This window comes from Dipteris shenzhenensis, chromosome 10 (genome assembly GCF_047967505.1).
Source record: "Dipteris shenzhenensis isolate YYH24624 ecotype China chromosome 10, Dip_SZ_1.0, whole genome shotgun sequence".
NCBI classification, from domain to species: Eukaryota; Viridiplantae; Streptophyta; class Polypodiopsida; order Gleicheniales; family Dipteridaceae; genus Dipteris; species Dipteris shenzhenensis.
Window position 1 is genome coordinate 2,756,838 of NC_141605.1, and position 20,185 is coordinate 2,777,022.

General features: G+C 42.0%; 1 protein-coding gene across 1 annotated transcript in view; it reads right to left on the reverse strand.

Annotated features, from left to right (window-relative positions):
• The window catches only part of ATMIN7 (HOPM interactor 7), a 134,339-nt gene that overhangs the window by 55,541 nt on the left and 58,613 nt on the right, over positions 1 to 20,185 (reverse strand). The window contains exons 9-17 of the mRNA XM_087380309.1: positions 6,673 to 6,731; positions 6,479 to 6,548; positions 6,318 to 6,386; positions 6,088 to 6,210; positions 5,921 to 5,974; positions 5,729 to 5,817; positions 5,375 to 5,471; positions 5,176 to 5,274; positions 4,779 to 5,009 (exon numbers count right to left, since the gene is read on the reverse strand). Coding sequence (XP_087236435.1) covers positions 4,779 to 5,009; positions 5,176 to 5,274; positions 5,375 to 5,471; positions 5,729 to 5,817; positions 5,921 to 5,974; positions 6,088 to 6,210; positions 6,318 to 6,386; positions 6,479 to 6,548; positions 6,673 to 6,731 — 891 coding nt within the window. The remainder of the gene's footprint in view (positions 1 to 4,778; positions 5,010 to 5,175; positions 5,275 to 5,374; positions 5,472 to 5,728; positions 5,818 to 5,920; positions 5,975 to 6,087; positions 6,211 to 6,317; positions 6,387 to 6,478; positions 6,549 to 6,672; positions 6,732 to 20,185) is intronic.

Here is a 20,185-nt window from a genome sequence, read left to right on the forward strand (position 1 = left end):
TCCAATCCAATGATCACAGGGAAATTGTTAAGTGGGAGACCAAGGCATGCCAAAGGGCTTTTTTGGACAAAGGCTGCTCGTCTAAAGAGTTCTTCAAGACTTTACATCACAAGTGACAATCTGAAAATATTTGCAGAGTTCTCTTGCCTGATAGGAATTGGACTTCTTCTTGAGCACAGCTTGCTGAAGTTTGTGTTGATCATTTTTCTCGACATTTTGGGCATGCAGATTTTTCTACTCATGAGGTTCTTTCAGCAAGAGACCTTTTATTTCATCATGTCAATCCAATTACTTCTCTTGTGTTGCAAGCTTTGGAGTTGAAAGTTCCTTTCCTCGAAAGAGAATTGTCTGATGCAGTAAAATCATGTGGTAGATGGAAATCTCTTGGCTGGGATGGTCTCACTGTGGAATTCTTTCTTGAGTATTGAGATTTTCTTAAGCCTACCTTGCTGTGTATGATTAATTCTACCTGGTAGAATCAATGCATGCCTGCCTCATGGAAAAAAGGGTTGGTTAAGCTTCTTCCCAAGAAGCAACTATGTGAATCTTTGACTGATTGGAGGCCTATCACTCTCATGCCCGTTATTTATAAGATCATTGCTAAGATGGTTGTTGATCGTATCAAAGGATTTTTGCATGATGGCCTTCATCCGACACAGTATGGTTTCATTCCTCGTCGGCATATTACAGATAACATTGCCAATGCATATGTTGGCATAGAATATGTCAAATACACTAAGCAGGATGTCTTATTGCTACAAGTTGACATTGCTAAAGCATTTGACACTATCCAATGGGATTTTATCTCGCAGACCATTAGAGCATTGGGTTTTGGGCACAAAATGCAACATGTCATATATTGGCTTTACAGTGACAATCAAGCTGCTTGTATCTTGTCGCACGATATCTCGACTTGGACTCTTCATAGTTTTGTTCGCCAAGACTGTCCGCTCAGTGCACTTTTGTATGCTATTGCCACACACCCGATGCTTCAATACCTGGATCACTTGGTGGCTTCTGATATGCTCCATGGTTTGGAAATACAAGGGAGTCACCCAATGATTGCTCAAGCTTATGTTGATGATTCCTTTTTTACCCCGAAGAATACTCAGACAAATCTTTCTTTCCTTATTCATGCTCTCTCTATATATGGCATGGCTGTTGGTCTTCATGTCAATTTTCAGAAATCAAAGCTCTTACCATTGCATGCTAAAGACTCGCATAGTCTTTTATGGCCGGGGGAGATTATTTTGCCTACTCAGTTAGTTCCTCAATTGGGTTATCCTTTGGGTTGGATGATTACCTGTCGTCAACAAACAGACTGAGTTCTTAAAAATTTGAAAAAGAAGCTTGAATATTGAAAATTGGCGACTCGGCCGTTGCATGGCAAACAGATATTGCTTCTTTCACGTCCATCATAATGGAAACTTTCTAGCGTTCCAAACATGCCAAGAAAAGTTTACGCTTGCTTTCAATGTCTCGTTTATGTTCACCCAAGATGCATGGGGACTTGAACATTCTGAATATTCATGTTCATATCCTTGCTCATAAAGTTCGTGCATGGTGATCATCCCTGGGCTGCCATGATCCGTTTCTTGCTTTTGCAAATCACCATCCGTGCTTTTGTTCATTGGCAGCCCACGCAGCGGAACTTTCTCTTTGGTTCTATTGAGGGCAAGGTCAAAGGCTATCCTCTTGTCTCTAGACTGTTATTGGATTGGAAGCACATTCTCTTGCATTTGGAACAGCATGGTCGTGATTCTATGCAAGGCAACTCTTTGAGAGCTGAAAGCATACATTGGTCTAAAGCTTTTGATCCACCTCTTGCAGTGCAGGAGCCTAGATGCTCTTATTTTCTCACTTTCAAAGGTATTTATTCGGTGGCACATGTCATTATTGATGATGGTACTCTCCTTTCTTTTCCTTTGGCAGCTGCAAAATATGCTCTGGGGATGCATTATCGTCCTCTGTGGCGTACCATTGATTCTATGCTTCAGCCTTTTCTGCCAGTTCCTCCACTCGAGATTGAAGACAAGCTTTAGGACTGGACTATTCAGCCTTCTGTGTCCACATCCAGTCCATTGAAACTGTCTCATATTACCTTATCGACATTGTATAAAGTTTTGTTGCCTTCACCTTGGGCTTCGGACCGAGCAAATAAGATTTGGCATATGCATCGACGTGCAAAGTGGTGGCGAAGAGACTACACCATATTTGGGATTCTAAAGTTCCTCTTCGGCAACAAATTTACTTGTGGCGAGTTTTGTTGGGAGTTTTCTCGTCTGGGCAGCTTATGGCACGCAGACATATTGCTCTTGTTGTTTGCCAGCAATGTCATGCTCCGCGGGATGTCCGCATACTCATGATTTGTTGGATATCATTGGACAATATCTGAGAGCTCGTTTTCCAAATGTTGCTTTTGGAAAATTCTTTTGGCTCTGCATTCATCCACGGCGACCGGAGTTTGATTTGTTTTTTACTTGGGTTAGATATTGGGCACTCTGGACTCTATGGATAGATCGCAACCATAGGATCATTGGTGATCCTCAGTTATCCATTTTCTTTTTTTCCCGTAGATCTTTGCAGCAATCTCTCTTTAATTGTCTGCAAACTCACTATATAGATTCCGATGTATATCTTTCTTATACTAAAATTTTGTGTTGATGTATCGTCCAGCTTTCCCTTTCTGGGAAGCTCTCTTGTAAAAAAAGTTTCACTAAAAAAAAGTGTGTGTGTTAATGGCTGTTTGTCACAGATGCTTAGCTCCACGAGAGTCTCTGCCACATCTACTTTGGCATTGCTCCTCCACTCAGGATTTCTCACTTTCCTTAGACAACGTTTACATGCCAGATTTCCAAAAGCTGTCTTTGGAAAGTTTTTCTGATCTTTGGGATACACCCAGCTACAAAAGAGTTTCATTTGTTTGTTGTTTGGGTTCGTTACTGGGCGCTCTAAACTCGATGGAAGGATAGAAATCATCAAGTCTTTGGTGATCCCACGTTTTCAAATTTTACTTTCTTTAGACACTCTCTGCAATAATCTTTCTATGATTGCTTACAGAAAAAGTACATAGATCATGTTGTATATATGTCTTATATTGAGGTTCTCTTTATGTATTTCTCATCAGCCTTTTCTGGGATGATGATTTTGTAATATAAAGCAACGTAATTTTCACCCCAAAAAAAAAAGTGTGTTAATGAGCAAGATCTTTCCTCCTCAATGCATGCTCTATCTTTATATGGTCTAGCTCCTGGCCTTCATGTGAATTTTCAGAAATCTAAGTTGTTACCGTTGCATTTTAAAGACTGACATACTCTTTTATGGCCAGGGGAAATTGTCCAACACACTCAGCTGGTTCACCATCTTGGTTACCCCTTGGGCTGGATGATTACTTGTCGCAAACAGTCTGACTGGATACCTGCAAAACTGAGGAAAAAGCTTGAATACTAGATATTAGAAACTTGGCCATTGCATATCATGTCAAGCTACGAATTGTTCAAATCTTGCTAGCATAGATTCAGTTCTACTTGCTTTTGATTATGTGAGTAGTAGCTGTCTCACTTTGAGCTTCATGAATGTACATTCTTCTTAATGAAGGTTCTTTTACCCCAAAAAATGTACATTCTTCTTTATGAAAGGTTCTTAATGAAAGCCATGTGTGTGTGTGTGTGTGTGTGTGTGTGTGTGCACGCACGCGCGTGCGTGCATGTGAGGTGTATGCCTTAGAGCACGTATAGGACTCAAGCATTAGTATATAGAGTATGCTCTGAGCTTTCAGTTTGGCATGTGGTATGCATTATTTAATTTAAAAATCTTGGACTTGTTGGCACAGTATAACTATCAGTAGTGCTCACGACTTCCTTGTTCATCATGTCATTTATGAACTGTGAAATATTATATCATAAATGCACCATGGCTTTCCAGAATTTTTGTGTATACATTCATATGGCACATATATAAAAGCAAGCAATTTTAAGCTTGGCGCACCAAAGTACATATACATAAGAAAGTACTGCAATACATCTGTGTAGAACTGGGGGCTTTGTTCTGGAATTCCAAATGTTTGGGAAAATTTGAACATTACCCATATCTAACCTTGCCCTTCTGTAACAGCTACATTGGACGAACTAGCGGTTCAGATCCATCTTCAGACACTTGGTCATCATGTTGTGATCCCTTGTTGTTCATTATGTTGAGTCTACTTCTTTAAGAAAGAAGCCCCAGTTCAAAGAGGTTGCCAATGAGATGGTTACTTCACCTTCATTTAAGGATTGATTTTCCTAAAGTCTACTCGCCGAATCCATCTTATGTCATGTGTGTGTGTCCATGTCTCTAACCCAATATTCCTTCTTGGTTTCAATTGTAATCAAATTCTTTGATCTAACTTTTATCCCACCACAGCAAGAGCTACATTGCAGAATGGCTCAAACCACAATTGCAAGCATCCTCCTTTTATTTCTAGAACAGCATGACTACATTGTGGAATCCTCCCTGACTTTATCATTACTAATAAGAGAGATCAGTGCCATACAGGTGGATAAGAGAGATCAGTGCCATACAGGTGGCTGGTCTTCAACGAACTACCCTCATAAGCCCCGTCCCGAAACTAGCCCCTCTAGAGCTCAAGTCAAAATTGATCCAGGATGCTTATTGCACGAAGCCAGCCTTGCTGTAAGATGAGGATGCATACTGGACATTTTAAATCAGTTAAGTTTCTAATTACAGCAGTTGCAGACAAAGTTTGAAATTTTGCACACCAGTAGAGCAACAGCTATCACCTCTGTTATAGCTGCTTCTAATGTTGACTTGTGAGCCTTGGCTTTCTCAAAGTTCTCAACCTGCACTGCACCTGTATTATCTTGTGCTGGATATCCCTCTATAGCATCTTCCCCAAGACTCCTTGCTATTGGCCATCCATCACCAGAAGCAATGGCCTTGATCATGACATGTCTTGTGTCTGGATGTGTCCTTGACCATTGCACCAATGAATTGAGAACATTAACTAGGCACTGCCAATACAAGAAATATTTCAAATACCACGGTGCAAGGAATTTCCTCCTGTACGGAAACTATAAATCATGCAGACAGAGTTGTTTTCAAAATATCATATGAGACATAAACTTTGATTTTCAGGTTAATCCCTACATGCCAAAAAAACTTCCCGTCACAATGCACCTGCAAAGAAGATGCCTTCACAGAAGCATTTTGAGCCAAAGCAATATTATTTGGATCAGCATTCGGTGATCCCTGTGCCATTCGAGAAAGAGCTCGTACCTGGAAGCATGCAAAGAAAAATTAAACAACAAATTTTCCTTATTTTGGCAGTCCATTAACAAAAAGAAAAGAAGGCATGTCTACAGACTGATGATCTCACCATACGTTCAAACAAGTTGGTGGCTTCCAGATCACAATCATAGTTTACAAAGACATCTGCAAGCATCTGTGAATCTTTACAAACATTCTCCAGTATCCTGAGTGTATGGAAACAGGAACCTTCATGGATTAACTCTCCCATTTTTTAAACACATATCTCAATTCAGCTCCAGCCACTAAAAAAGCAAGTGTCTTCCCTTTACCAGATTATAAAATGCTTCCTGAGGACTAAGTAGATGTATTCATCCATTATTTGTAAGATATTCACGACTACAACTAACACAAACAACTCATAGTACTTCCTCCACATTAAAATCCCCCAAGTTAATGAGATCAAAAATTTTGTAACATATACCTGAGGACAGTTGTGCGCTGGTGAAGCGGACTATCAGAACTGTCCAACGATCGCAACACAATCAACGGGAAAAACACTCCAATTTCTGCCTGCAAAAGATTTTGTCACACACCATGCATAGCCACACACACAGTGAATATTAAGTCAAGGAGCAAATGCGAGCACGAGTAACTTCAATGACTTTGAAAATACCTTGAGACTTTCCCTAAAACGTAACAGCAGCACACTGAAGATGATGGTGGCAAGCTGCAAAAGTGTTCCTCAATACTAAGTTTTGATTCTAGAAACAAAAATGTACTTTGAGCCCAATTTATCTAAAACATAACAATCTTTTTGGTTGAGTGAAAGAAAATTCCCACCTGAAATATAGCTGGGATGGGAGAGACGCATGCTCTCAGTAAAGCATAGCAAAGATAAGCTTTGACTGAATCAATGAAATGGAAATCTATTGTGAATGAATGGCTCACATTCTCCAAAAGACCCTGAACATGATGCCATTTATGAGCACTTTCGCATAATATTAGAAAAACCATATTACTTAAATAGAATTCCATAACTAACTCAGCCTGCAAGACAAAGTGATTGCAACCTGCAGTAGTTCTAAGGACAACATCCTTGTCCTGTTGACAACATCATCATTTTCCTCCTTCATGGACATCTGTAAACATCACCTACATATTTCTTAGCACCAAAGTACTACTATCAATTAAAATGTAAGCATGACTCAACAGAATTCCATTAGCAAATCACCTTACAAAGTGTTCGGAAGACCAATAGCCCATCTCGCTGAGCCAATGTCATACTCTCCAAATCTAGCCCTCTGCAGTGGTAAACCAATCAGAAATGGGAAAGCCGTCTTTTAATGTCCCTGCCCTGCTGATTTCGAAAATTCAATTTACAAAATTAAATCTTTTGTGGAATAAATATCATCAAGGAAAACATACTCTGGTGCTTTCTTTCCACCATCAGGATGCACAGCCTTGACCAGAACTGCTTCTAGTCCCTAGTCAACAAAAACCATGAGAATTCAAGGCTGTCTGATATGAACAACACATGCATTATACACTTATCTGTATTTAAAAAAACTGCCAAATCCCCCAGTGCTAATGGCTCTGATACCATGTTAACAATAGAAGCCTAAATGCTTGAGCCTCTAAAGCAAAAAAAAGATCTAGGAAACACTTTCCAAACACTTCACAATGCACAAAGATTTCCGAGCCCACAAACTGTAAATGGAGTTCGAACATAACAATAAAGCAGCAATAGAAGAAGAAATCTATATTGCATGGGAATGTAGCATTGTGGGATCCACACAACTTAGGGTTTTCTTATATGGAGAATAAAGAGCAACACTTAAAGAGGTGCCTGACACACAGGATATGTTGTATAAAGAGGTGTGCCCTCTTGTCAAGGTGGAACCTTTGTACATTACAATATGCAAGCACACGTGTTCAAGCCATAAAACCTGAACCCCTTTGGAGTTGTACCTCTTCATTTGGCGACCTTTGAAAATTTGTACCTCAAGGGAGTACCCCATCAAAAGAACATACTCTTGCACAAATGTCCATTCATTCACCATCCATAAGTCCAAGGTTCAAAAGAAATTAGTCATGGACCATGACAATCCCTCCCATTCAAAAGAAGAAATCATTCGGAATGATGAACCGTATAGAGTGAATCATATCTCAGGCAAAAAGATCTTGTTGCAAGATGTCCTGATAAGATGTCAAGATTGCATGTCCTCATCAGATCAATGAGTGGTGATCTTTTCTCCCCATGGAGGTTTCCATGTGAAATAAGTATGATCCATAGAAAGAACGTGTTTCTTGAGAGCATCACTTTCAAAGCAGAGTCATATAAACCTATTTGTCTTTTTCACAAGAAGGCCTAGAACCAAATGAGCTGTGACTACGCTAGATGTAACTTTTGTTGAGTAGATCCATTATCTATTCTCGGATTTCCTCATGCTGAATGAAGAAAATCCAATATGAAGGTCACGACGATTGAGTACTTATACCTAGATGAATCCAAGAACATTCCCAAACTCATCCTCTAAAAACACAACATAGTGCAGTTTCAATCTCATGATAGTCACTCACAAGGTTGAAAACCATAAACTCCACCATGCATTGCAGGGACTAGCTACTATGACATCCCCACTAAAGTCATCAGCGCCCAACAGTGGGTGTAGACCATAGTATAAAAATATGCTCTCACACATACAAATCCACACACCCACACATACTTGAGCATCCATTTATACAAAGTCTTCGTACTGAGTTTCTGTCGGCACTTCGGAGGTGAAGGGCACGACGATTGAGTACTTCCTAAAATAAGATCAATTGCATAGTCCGCTCATTGTTCAAGGTGGAAGCTAATCTGGTAATATCCAAATAACGCTAAAAAAATGGTTGGTATTAGTACTCAAGTAGATCTTATTTTTGTGTCTCTTCATAGGAGATCTGCTGGAAACACACATGCATACTCCTTTAGAATCTTCCTCACATATTCGAATTTTTCTTCTTTTTCTTTTGAAAGAGGTTCTTCTAATTCGTAAAAATATCATACATAGCTTAGGCCCTTTCCTCGCTGCTTTCTTACGTTGCATGGCTGAAATCACCTCTATAGCACACACACTCTCTTCCCCACATAGATCTTTCTCAATCCCTTCATTATGCTTGATTTAATGACCCTGTTTTCACAATAGATGTCAGCTCGAACCGTAGTAAGCCATGCCAATAATAACATCGTACTTACCCAAATCCAAAATCTAAAATTCATCTCTACTAATTGTAAACCAAGATCCTCCGCTACTCCCCTCTAAACTTGCTCTTTCTTATCTTTTACGAGTCGAAGGGATAGAAAACAATGGCTACGTCATGAATCAATCGAAATTCGTACTCTTTCCCATGGATCAAAAATTCGAAGCTTGAGTATGGGATTTTACCTAATCTTTTGCAGAAAAAATCTGCATAGAGCTATACCTTCTACAAAGTCTCTGATCGTTGCAACCTTCGCCTCTGCTGGAGGTTAGATTGTCTTCTTCACACACTAGAACGTCCTATGATCCCACTCCTGGCATTGGTAACAAAGCCCCAACCTCTTTACCCCCTCCAAAAATGCAAAATCTGTTCCACTCTCCACACTTCATCGTGTTTCCTTGATCTGGTCTTCACGTTGAGGTTGCCGTTGTGGCTAATTTTCAGGCTTATACACAGCTCGTCTGATTTTGACCCAGATTATCCTGTTTTTGAGGCTGAAAACTAGTGTTTGTTTCGCAGTGCAGCCTGTCACAATTTATTTCCACCAAATTCAAATTTTTGTTTTTCTGATTTTGCAAGCTGTGCATCAATGTTTCATACTTCTCAGCCTTTCACAAAAAGAATGAATCTGACAATTCAAACCTTCGACAAAATCAGTTCAATGAGGCGCTATCCAGCTCGAGCGCATATTTCTGGTTCCATAACCTTATCTCGATATTTCTGAAGTTCCATCTTTTTATTCATTTAAAATTCGAGAGAAAAGAACCTTTCTTTCTGATATTTCTTGAACATTGTCCACATGATTGGATCTGCTGTACTTACTGTAACCTTCTTCCATCAAAGTTTCACAAGTCCTTTAAGTTAGAGAATTGCCACCTTAGCTTTCTCCACCTCATCACACTCTCTTAAAGTAAAGTAGTGGTCGAATTCTTCAATCCATGCTTCGGTGTCTTCTCCTGTCTAACTAATTCCATCAAATTCCAAAAGTATTTCTCTCTAGAATGTTTCGGTTGCCTCTGGCATATCGCTTCCCCAAGTTGGATTGGATGTTACTATACGCAAGATCCTCCATCTCATAAAAGTTTCTCTTTTGGCCTCTCCTGTAGGTGAACCTATTATAAGTGCCTTGATCATCCACTTTGTCATTCTTGGCAGAATATTTTTCTCTAGGGAGACTTTGAACCTGTGATAAACTTCACATCGGTGTGTGCAACATGCTACAATCAGAAATTCGAATTGGTTCCTCATATTCATACTCTTCATCATCCCTCCTACCAATCCATTCCATTATAAGATTCTCTTCCCACAATTCAATTTTATTTTGAAGTTAGACTCTTTCATAGTCCATCTGTCTCCTAGCAATGGTATTCCGATGTGCGACTTTTTTGACAAGGGTTCTGATATAATTCAATTTCCTTCTGATCTTTAGTTTTCAATCTGTAGCACTTTGAAAGCTTGGGATTGCTCTTCAAGTAGCTTCATCATGTGTTGCATACGAGGGTAAGAGAACTTCCATATTTTCAGATTATGTTTTTCTTCAATATGAGAAACTGCATTTCAAAATTTGTATACTCCTCACAAGAAAAAAGTGTGTTAGAATTCATACCTTCTCCCATAATAGAAATGAAAATTCAAGTTTTTCTGCAAGATTCGAAATTTTGTCCCGAAATTAATGCTTCCTTGAAGAGCCGAGACCTTGCTCTGCTATCACTTGTGAAGTGCCCAGTTACATTCCAAGATTTCACATAAAATATAACAAAACCAAATTAGAAAAGAGTGGACTTTCCATATATCAAACTCAATAACAATTCCTGTAGTAAGAGAGATTTGCACCGCACCATCCCTATGCTCTACTCAATCACAAAGGGAGGTAGTGTACGATCTCAGTCTCACTCTCACTCTCGACCTCTCAAAATCTACTCCTAGAACCTCGATCTCGATATCAATCAGTTCTTGAATCTGTATATCTTCAATTCGCCTCGAATCCTACACACATTAGGGTTCTTCGAAAATCTCTATGTAGAGAGTACTCTTTTTTTTTTCAAGTGTGGATCTTGCTTTTTTGCAAATCCAGCCTTGCTTTCCAGAAATAAAGCCATCACCTTGATTTAAAAATATACCTTTAAAAGACTAGAATAAGTCCAGAAATAAAGCCATCACCTTGATTTAACAATTTCTTTTTTTGCAAAAACAAAAAAAAAAACCATGATCGGAGCCTTGTATCTCAATCAATCATACGAATTTTATCTCTCTTTCGATTCCTTACAACTTAGGTCTTCATCTCTGTGTCAAAACCCATCATCTTAAGTCTCCAATCAGCATTCAGAATTCAACACAGAAATCCAAGGAGAAACCCAGTCCAAAGTGCTTTTTCATTATCTTCGGGCAATCATTTCACCATCTTAACATTTGAACCATGTAATTACAATGTATCAAAACTCTAGCCTATTGAAAAGTCTACAACTCTATCATACAGGCTTTTTCCAAAATAAATTGTCTTCCTATAGATATTTGCCTTTTAAAAAGGGTCAATATACATAACCCACTGTGTAGTGACAAATAATGGGCCTTTTGCATTTTGTGTTGTTACACACATTTCAAAGTAATTTGATTTGTTTAGCAAAGGCCTTTCATATTTTAGAGGTGAAATTTGTCAAGTGTTACATCTCTCTATGCTTAATTTCAACAAGCCCACATAAAATTTCTTACTTTTTGCAGATGTGCTACTATTACTTTTATTGCAGCAATATTTGGAAACGGCAATGCTAAAATCAATGATCTCAAAAGCTTAACCTTCACATACATCATAAATTGAGTGTCACAAGGGTGTGAATTTTAGCGCATGCTTGCATGTGGGCTAGACCCTGTGAAATAAAGCGGGTAGGGCCTTGGGTTGCTAAGTGTCCAAGGTTCCCCTAGGGAATTGTCCTTTGGGGGTGAATTCGAGGCTTAGGCCCAAGATGGGGCAAGGGCAAAGGATCTGAAAAGTTTAAGCTGGTCATTGGTTGGCCTTTAAAATAGCCCACTAAAGGGGGCGATGGGGGCACATGACAAGGGGGATGCCACGTGGCATTTCCCCATGATTTAATGCTTTTGGTAAGGTTCTCTGTGGAAGGTCCCAAGAGAAAGCTATGTAAGGCGGCTAGACGACGGGTTGATGGACTTGCCAAGAGGTGTACACGATCATGGCTAATGACTGGAGCTGCAGGTCACGGGCAAATTTCCAATGCTGTAAAGAACCCCCAACTGACGATTTCGGTCCATATGGAGCTATGAGCAAGTCGTGGACAAGGATACATACATAGGCTGGTATGTGGAATGATCACGGTTTTCAAGGCTGTTGAGAGTTGGGGTCTTTGACTGTCCATACGACGGGTTTGGTCAAGTAGTGGGGGACTTGTGGGCTGTTCATACGATGAACAGCCAGCACTAAGGAGTCTCCCAGGCTAACAGCTCCATTGATAGAGGGCTTAGCTGCTCACAAGGCCAACTTCACATGCCACGAATTGCTACAGAAGGGACTGGTTATATTCCATCGTCTCTCTCTCTTTTTTCTTCCTCGTACTTTGCTGTTGTACGGTCAAGTTATGATGAAGTACATGCAAAATAATGCATCATTGAGACTGGGTTGCACAAGCTCGTGTATGAGCTTAGTTGGATGCCCCCAAATGGACCAGAACAAGCTGGTTGCTTCCTCTTAATCCTTATCTTTGATTGTGACCTGTTTGGAGAGACTTAGTTGGCAGGGTGGTCCACATTGGATACTTGCACTCCAAATCCTTGTTCCCAAGGTTGCTGGCAGATCATTTATGCTCTCACCCATTGCTTGGGTATTTTCAGTGAATTAGCAACACCTGAGGCACTGAGGGGAGTTGTGTGGCCCCATATGGGCTGCTAGCAACAACTCCAAGTCTCATGTAGGTGTTTGAACAGAGATGGATGCCTATTACCATTGGGGTGTGAGAGCTGAACCCTGCAGGCTCATTGCATGGGATACTAATGCTTATTGAGAGTGATAAATGCATTGAATGCAAGTGAGATCAAATTCATTGTGTATTTTATTTGCTGGTTTCTCCAACTAATAAAGAAATACCAAAAGGGGCACCAAGGGTGAAAGCTTCTGTATGCTTTCTTTTTCTGCTTGGAGCAGATAGCTGGTTAATTGGGCACTAGTGACAGCTATGCAGAACTGTGTGGCCAAGCATGGGTACTAGTGACAGTGCCGTGCTGTGTGCAAGCTTCTTGGATTAGGGATGGAGACCTATTGCTAGGATTGGAGAGAGTGCTGAACAGCAGAGGCTATGCAGGGTATGTGGATGCCTAATAGGATGTGGAATGCACCAGATCCAAGAAAGAATGCATCCTTTGTGTAGCCTGGAGTTCAAGGCCTCTCACTTAATTAAAGAAATACTGAAAGGGGCACCAAGGTTTGGGGCCAATTTGTGTCTTTGTCTTGGTACAGGGCCACTCTAGCTCTCGTTCTGTTAGGTGTATATTTGCTGAATTGTTGATGTAACAGTGTTGGCTAGTTATGTGCTAGTTCTACTGCCCTTTAATTTATTGAAGGCCGGTTTCATTGAGTGCCATCCATAGTAAGAATCAACTTTCAAGTCATCAACATAAACACAACCTTCCAAACATTCGATCGATTGCTTGGCTAGTTATGTGTTAGTTCTACTGCCCTTCAATTTATTGAAGGCCGGTTTCATTGAGTGCCATCCCCAATAAGTTCTCTGAAGGGTGGTAAATCCGAAATATTGAGCAAATCACTTAATTACAGCCACTTAGAAAATTCAAGACAGCAAACAAATAAACTTCCAACACACAATCCAAGAGCTAGAATGGCCCTGGTCTGCACCAGACACCAGATTGGCCCCAAAATTGTTGGCGCCCCTTGCGGTATTTCTTTAATTATATACAATGAGATCAAAATACAGTAAAGCCCCGACTTTGCACAACACCCGAGAGATCAACCAACTCAATACTCAAGCAGCCTTACTGTGGCTGGCAAAGGCACCAAAACGCAGTGCAAATTCCGGCAAAAAACTGTGGGCAATCTCTAGCAAGAGTAGGGCATCCAACAGCCAAAGACCTCGTATCTGGCAACCTCTTGCGCAACCAAACCCTGTTGAACCAGGCCAGCTTGGCAAAAACCAACAAGAACACAAGCCTGGCAGGCGAAATCATCAACAACAGCCATCAAGAGGAAAAACGCAGCAAAACGATCTCTTCCTAGCACCCCTCTGTCTCTTGGCAGCCCAATCCTGGTAGGCGAATTGAACTGGAAGCTTTCTGGCACCCTGGCAACCTTCGACAGAGAATTCGCCCACTTCAAGAGGCTCTAAACTACTTAGAACAGATGCAAATTCTGCAAACACTCTGTGTCAATCTCTGGCAAGAGTAGGGCATCCAACAACCAAAATACCTCATATCTGGCAACCTCTTGTGCAACCAAACCCCGTTGAACCAGGCCAGCTTGGCAAAAACCAACAAGAACACAAGCCTCACAGGCGAAATCATCAACAACAGCCCTCGAGAGAAAAAACGCAGCAAAATGATCTCTTTCTAGCACCCCTCGGGCCTCTGTCTCCTGGTAGGCGAATTGAACTGGAAGATTTCTAGCACCCTGGCAACCTCCGACAGAGAATTCGCCCACTTTTGGAGGCTCCAGAGTCCAAACTACTTAGAACAACTGCAAATTCTGCAAACACTCTGTGTGCAAACCCTCGGAAGGATCTGTAAGTAACAAAACTTGTAAACAGCAAGTTTGGCAGCCCTAGAAGGCACCTGGCAGGTGCGAGTCAGGACCTTGCCCACTATGGAAGCAAATCGGCCTGCTTGAAAGCTCAAAACAGGCCTAAGAAGTTTCAAAACCGATGGTGCCTGGCCTGTAAGGCTCCTAGACGAACTACGAATCAATCTTGAGGCTCTGGAAGGCACGGACAGCTGTTATGCAGCAAAAACAAACTGATCTGGAGGGTCTTGGCACAAAAACAATATTCATTTTTGAGCTTCTGGCAACCCTGGTAACCCACCAACAGCCCACACACCTACCCTGTAGTCGAAAATCAGCAAGGCAATGTGCTAGAATACCCCTAATGCACTCTCCCAACCTGTGACTTGCCTCTCCCTATTCTTCTATGGTCCAAAAACAAGCCTCAAAGAAAATTTCACCTTTTCTGCTTGCTTTCCGAGCCAACTAGCCAAACGTAGCTCCTAGAGCTATTTTTAGTGAAAAAGGTTTTTACCCCTCTCTAACCCACTTGCCCTTTGCCCTTGGCCCTAGGAATTAATGCACTAGGTTACCCTTTTTACCACTCTAGGGCTTGGGATGTCACACGTAAGTTCTAATAATTAGAATCACACCCCGTGACATACCTCGCTCTTGGAACCCCAGCAAATGTCCCCATTTGTTGTCCAAGTGACATCAAGTGAATACAAGTACGACAATAAGGGCAGACTCTGCCTTTTCCAATATCTTCTTACAAAGACATGTATATCCAATATTAAAAATCCAAAGTATAGCAAATGCATGCGTTATCAGATATCTCTAGAAAGACCAATAAATGTCTCCAAAAAGACCAACAGATGCTTCTGTTACGGCCATCAGATATCTCCGAGAAGACCAACAAAGATATGTGTCCAAAAAGGAAGCATATATATGATATGATAGAGGTGCACATAACCAGTCATATACATCCAATCCTGCAGTGACTAGTGCACTGATCATAGGCCTCGTGCGGAAATACTGTCAGCAACCAGTACCTCGGGTGAGACAATCGGTTTCACCATGTCATGACAAGAGAAATGATTATTTAGTTAATTAATAGTCATTAGAACTTTATTATTGTTAGGCGCCAATTTGATGGTGCGGTTATATGTTTGTATTTATGATCGATCAAGCGGTGTAAATAGTACCGCCAAAACTATGTAACATTGGCCAATGATTAGTAATAAAGATGTGCACACACGTGTCTAGGTCCTAGGGGCAATAGGAAAGGGAAAGGGTGCATTAGAGTGCATTGAATGGTAGGTGCATGGGTCATAGGCTAAGGGTAGGTGTAAATGGGAAGATGGAACTTGAGTGATCTCAAGGGACATTAATGAAAGGGTATCACCCTTTCATTGTGAATCTCACGTAGCATTCTTTCTACCACATTGCATTCATCCGTCATCTCTCTCCCACCTTGCATGTAGGTCGAAAAAGAAACAAGTACTCTCACGAGGGCGCTCTTCCCCATTGGAGGGCCAATCGGCATTCAAATTCTGCATGCATTGCACACATTTGCATTTTCGAAAAGTGTGGATTTTCACACTTGGTATCAGAGCGGCGACGATCCACGAGCGGGACGAGGAGAGGGTGACAGTTGTGAACGACGGAAGTCGCAAGAGAGGTTGGCGGAAAAGGATCACGATCGACCGATCTCGAGGTTCTGAGACAAGGGGTTTTTTCTGAAAAATTTTGGCCTTCAACGGCGAACGGCGAACAGGGTGTTCTCTTTTGCCCCCCCCCCCCCCCCCCCCACATGTGAATGTACCCTTAAACCGTGAGAAAAAGGGATTCCCGTTCTGCCCGACCGGAAGTCGGATCGGAATAAGATTTTAAGGGAGTGATCCACCCATCAAGTAACCCCCATAACGGTATCTAGAGCTCCAATCCGCTCAAAACAAGTAGCCCAAACGGAGCGTACCAGTTTACAGCAGAAATACAAGAAGAAAAGCTTCAAAAAGAAGGGAAAGGAGGTCATTTTAAGTGTCTTCTCAACACAAACGAAGCGGGAGTCGGATAAGTACCACCACCTCTACAACACTTGAAGTTTGCTGTAAAATAAACCTTCTTTTTTTGAAATTACAGCAAGACATTTTCTCTCTTGTATTAATAAAAGGAAAGAATGGAAGGGGAAGGGACATATAACAATGAACTTATTCCTTTTCCTCCATTACCCCAAGGAGAGAGAGAAAGAACACCTTCACCTCCTCTTGAAGAGGATGGATTAGGTGAGAGTTATACACATCTTGAGTATGATAACCCACAAATAGATTTACAGCAGTCTCTCCTTTAAGAACCTACTGATAGGGAGTTCTCCTTTCGTAATGAAAGAAGAAATGAGACCAGCCAAGAACAAGGTGATGAGTTCACGCCTTTAACTCAAAACCCAATACACATGGATTCTAATCCAAGTGCAAGAGGAAGAGAGGAGACTCCTGTTGATAAGCTGGTTTTCCAGCTTAGCAATATGATTGAGCAGTCCATTATGACAAGATTAGGGACTAAGAGGACTTTAAACTTCGGGGATGAAGAGTTGAGTAACCCTTCTACGAGGTCCAAATTCCAACCGCGAGAGAGAATTGAGTTCCCTAAATATGATGGGGCAAGGGAGGCTGACAAAATCCTCAATTGGATTCGTCATTTTGAGCTATACTTTGCCCATCAAGACAAGACCGAGCAAGAGAAGCTTGCTCTTGCCACATTGCATCTGCAGAAGGATGCTCTAATGTGGTGGTCCTTGTCACAAACAGGAAAAGAGCCTATTCATGAATGGGCTAAATTTGTGGAGCAACTAAAAACCACTTTCATGCCACCGAGGCATGAAGAGAACCTAACCTTTCGTTGGGAGAGGTTTAGGCAGTTCGATAATGAGAGTAATGCAGATTTTACAGCCAGATTTTGGAAACTCTCTCTAGAGTTACCCGAAAAGAGTGAGGAAGATAGGAGAAAGAAGTATTTAGCAGCTTTAAGCCCAAAAGTAAGGTACGAGGTTGAAATGTTTAACCCGACCACGCTTAAGGACCTCACTAAGCTGGCTGAAATAGCCGAGAGAAAATTGAATCCTCGTAAACCCTTCAATAAGGAGTATGGGTCATCATCTAAGACCAATAATATACCCACTTTTAGGAAACCAAACCGGTTTAAGAATAATAAAGGGAAGGGTAAAGCTCTTGTAAGGAATGTGAATAGCCAATCACGTCCTGGATGGGTGCCATTTCCTTCTATGACTGACGAAGAGAAGAGGAAGTTGATTAAGGAAGGAAAATGTTTCGGTTGTAAGAAACATAAGCCAGGGCACGTATGGCATAAGTGTCCCGTTCTCTTGGCTAAGATTGCCAAGACGAATTCAGTAAAAGGGAAAGCCAAGGCATCCAAGCAGGAGGGTGAGGCTTCTACCTTGTCACCCTCGAAATCTACTGTGACTATTGAGCCAATAGTGAATGCTATCCATTCAGCCAATACCTTTGGGCCTCATGATCTTTTTAAGGTGTATGGATTCGTGAATGGACAGAGAATAGTGATTCTCCTAGATGATGGATGTAATTATGACTTAGTAAGTGATAGATTGGCAAAATTACTCCATCTTAAACCAGAACCTATAAAAAACATGTCGCTTTCAGGAGCTTTTAGGGGACACAATGAAGAAGACACATCCATAGTACGAAATATTCCTTTTCGTATACAAAAATATAGAGATCGAAGGGATTTTCTAGTAGCCCCTTTACAAGACGTTGACATGATACTAGGTAAACCATGGCGGTATGATTTTAACCCTGCTATTCATCCTCATACTCATCATTGTTGCTTTGTACATAAGGATGAAAACATAAGGATCGTAGGGGATCGGGACGTGTATACAATTCCATTGATTACTCCTACCCAAGCCAAAAGATTGGTAAAAAGAGGGGTAGATTGTAATCTTGTGTATATACGGGATTCATGAGATCTTCATATATCAAAAGAAGATCGGAAGAGAAATGAGTTCCTTAGAGCTTATGAGGATCGATTTTCAAGAGATGACTCATTCGAATTGCCCATGGAGAGAGAAGATGATCATGCCATAGACTTAGAGCCAGGAGCTTCCCCTCCATGTAGAGCCCCATATAGGATGAACAGGATAGAAATGGAGGAGGTAGAAAAACAAATTGAAGATCTGTTGCAAAAAGGCCTGATTCGACCAAGCAGTTCTCCATTTAGAGCACCTGTATTATTGGTTAAGAAGAAGGATGAATCATATCGTATGTGTATAGATTACCGTGCTTTGAATAAACTTACGATTAAGAACCGGTATCCGATTCCAAGAGTGGATGATTTATTGGATATGCTTAAAGGTGCTAAAGTTTTTAGCAAATTGGATTTGAAATCTGGTTATCATCAACTTCGTATGTGTCATGTGCACGGATCGGTATCTGACGTGTACTAGGTACACAGAACTAGCTCAGGTTAGCCTGGGGAGGCTTAGAGCTAGGCAGGCTTGATTCTCGGGTTGAGTGGCAAGGGTACGAACTATTTATAGGTCTTCGCTATTTTTGGCGCCGGGGCCCGAGTCTATAAAAGAGGCCCAGGGGGTTCAGTTCTCAGTGTGCAGTTGGGAGCAAGTCTCGTTCCCAGGTGCTAGGTCTGATCTTGGATTGTGTCGCGGACGCGCGCCTGCATCTTAGCGTAGCCCAAGGCCCAGTGGCAGATCCAGGGCTTCACAGCGCCACCTGGTGGTATGGGACACCAGGCTGGTTTGGGATCTGATTGGGAGTTCGTGCCAGTAGCTCAGCTCGTGGCTCGGGGGGGACATCTTCTGATTCGGGAGCACATCCCGTAGATGTCACGGTTGGGTGGTGAGCAGCCTGCTCAGTTCTGATGTTGTGTGTGGTTATTTTGCAGATCAGGGGTTTCAGGAGTGCTGGGACGTGTCAGTTGGTATCAGAGCCAACTCCTGAGGTAGGAACTTCTGATGCGAGAAATTTGACGGATTTCTCTTCCAGGTATGCCCTGAAATTCGAGATTTCCTGCTGCATGTTTTGCTGTCTACCTGGAGAAGGAGGGGTGAAGAGATATCTGGAAAAGGCAGGAAGAAGGAGAGACCTGATTACGAAATTACTGAAGAGTCTACATGAGAGAGGGAGTGAAATTCTAGCTAGGAGAGTGTGGAAGAGAGGCGAAACAGGGCTGATAAGTAGGCGATGGAATCGAGATCCTGGTCAGGGCTGCACAGAGGTAAGTGCCGCTGGTAGGAGAGGCTGAGGAGTTGCGCCATCTGATGGTGCAGAAAGCGGCCCAGGCAGGGGGTGCGTCAAGCTGAGCAGGGTGCGGTCGATGGCATCTAGGGGTGGCTGAGGTGCGAAAAAGCACCACCTTCCAAGCTTGGAAGGTGGCGCAGGAAAAAGCATCGACCCTCCAAGATTGGAGGGTGTGCATGCTAATTTTAGCCCCAAGCCCAATTTTGGGAGGCCAGCTTTTCTGGAAAGCGTGGCTAGGCTTTTCTAGGAAGCACAGCCTCCAGAATAGCTGGGCTAACTTCTATAAAGACTGGCGAGACCTCAAGTCCAGCCATAGCCTCAAGCCTGACAGCGCAAGAGCAGCCTGCCCCTACCAGAATTCCGCCATCTAGTTACGGCTGCAACAGCAGCAGCCCTGCGACCTGCCTCTGCCTGAGATCCGCCTCCACGAAACGGCTGCAACAGTAGCAGCTGTTCCGTACTGTACGGCCTGCAGCGGACCTGCAACAGGACCTCATCCCCTACGCGCGCTGATCGTTGGTGCACGATATCTTCTTGTTCCAGTCAGCTTCTCTGATTTCGCCATATCTTGGAGGGACGGTTTCTTTCCTCTACTCTTCTCCTTCCAGTTTCGATTCTCCCAGCTATTTCTCTCAGCCTGTAATCGAGTTAGTATTCAGCCATGTCTGATGCTCCGAATCCCGAGTTCACT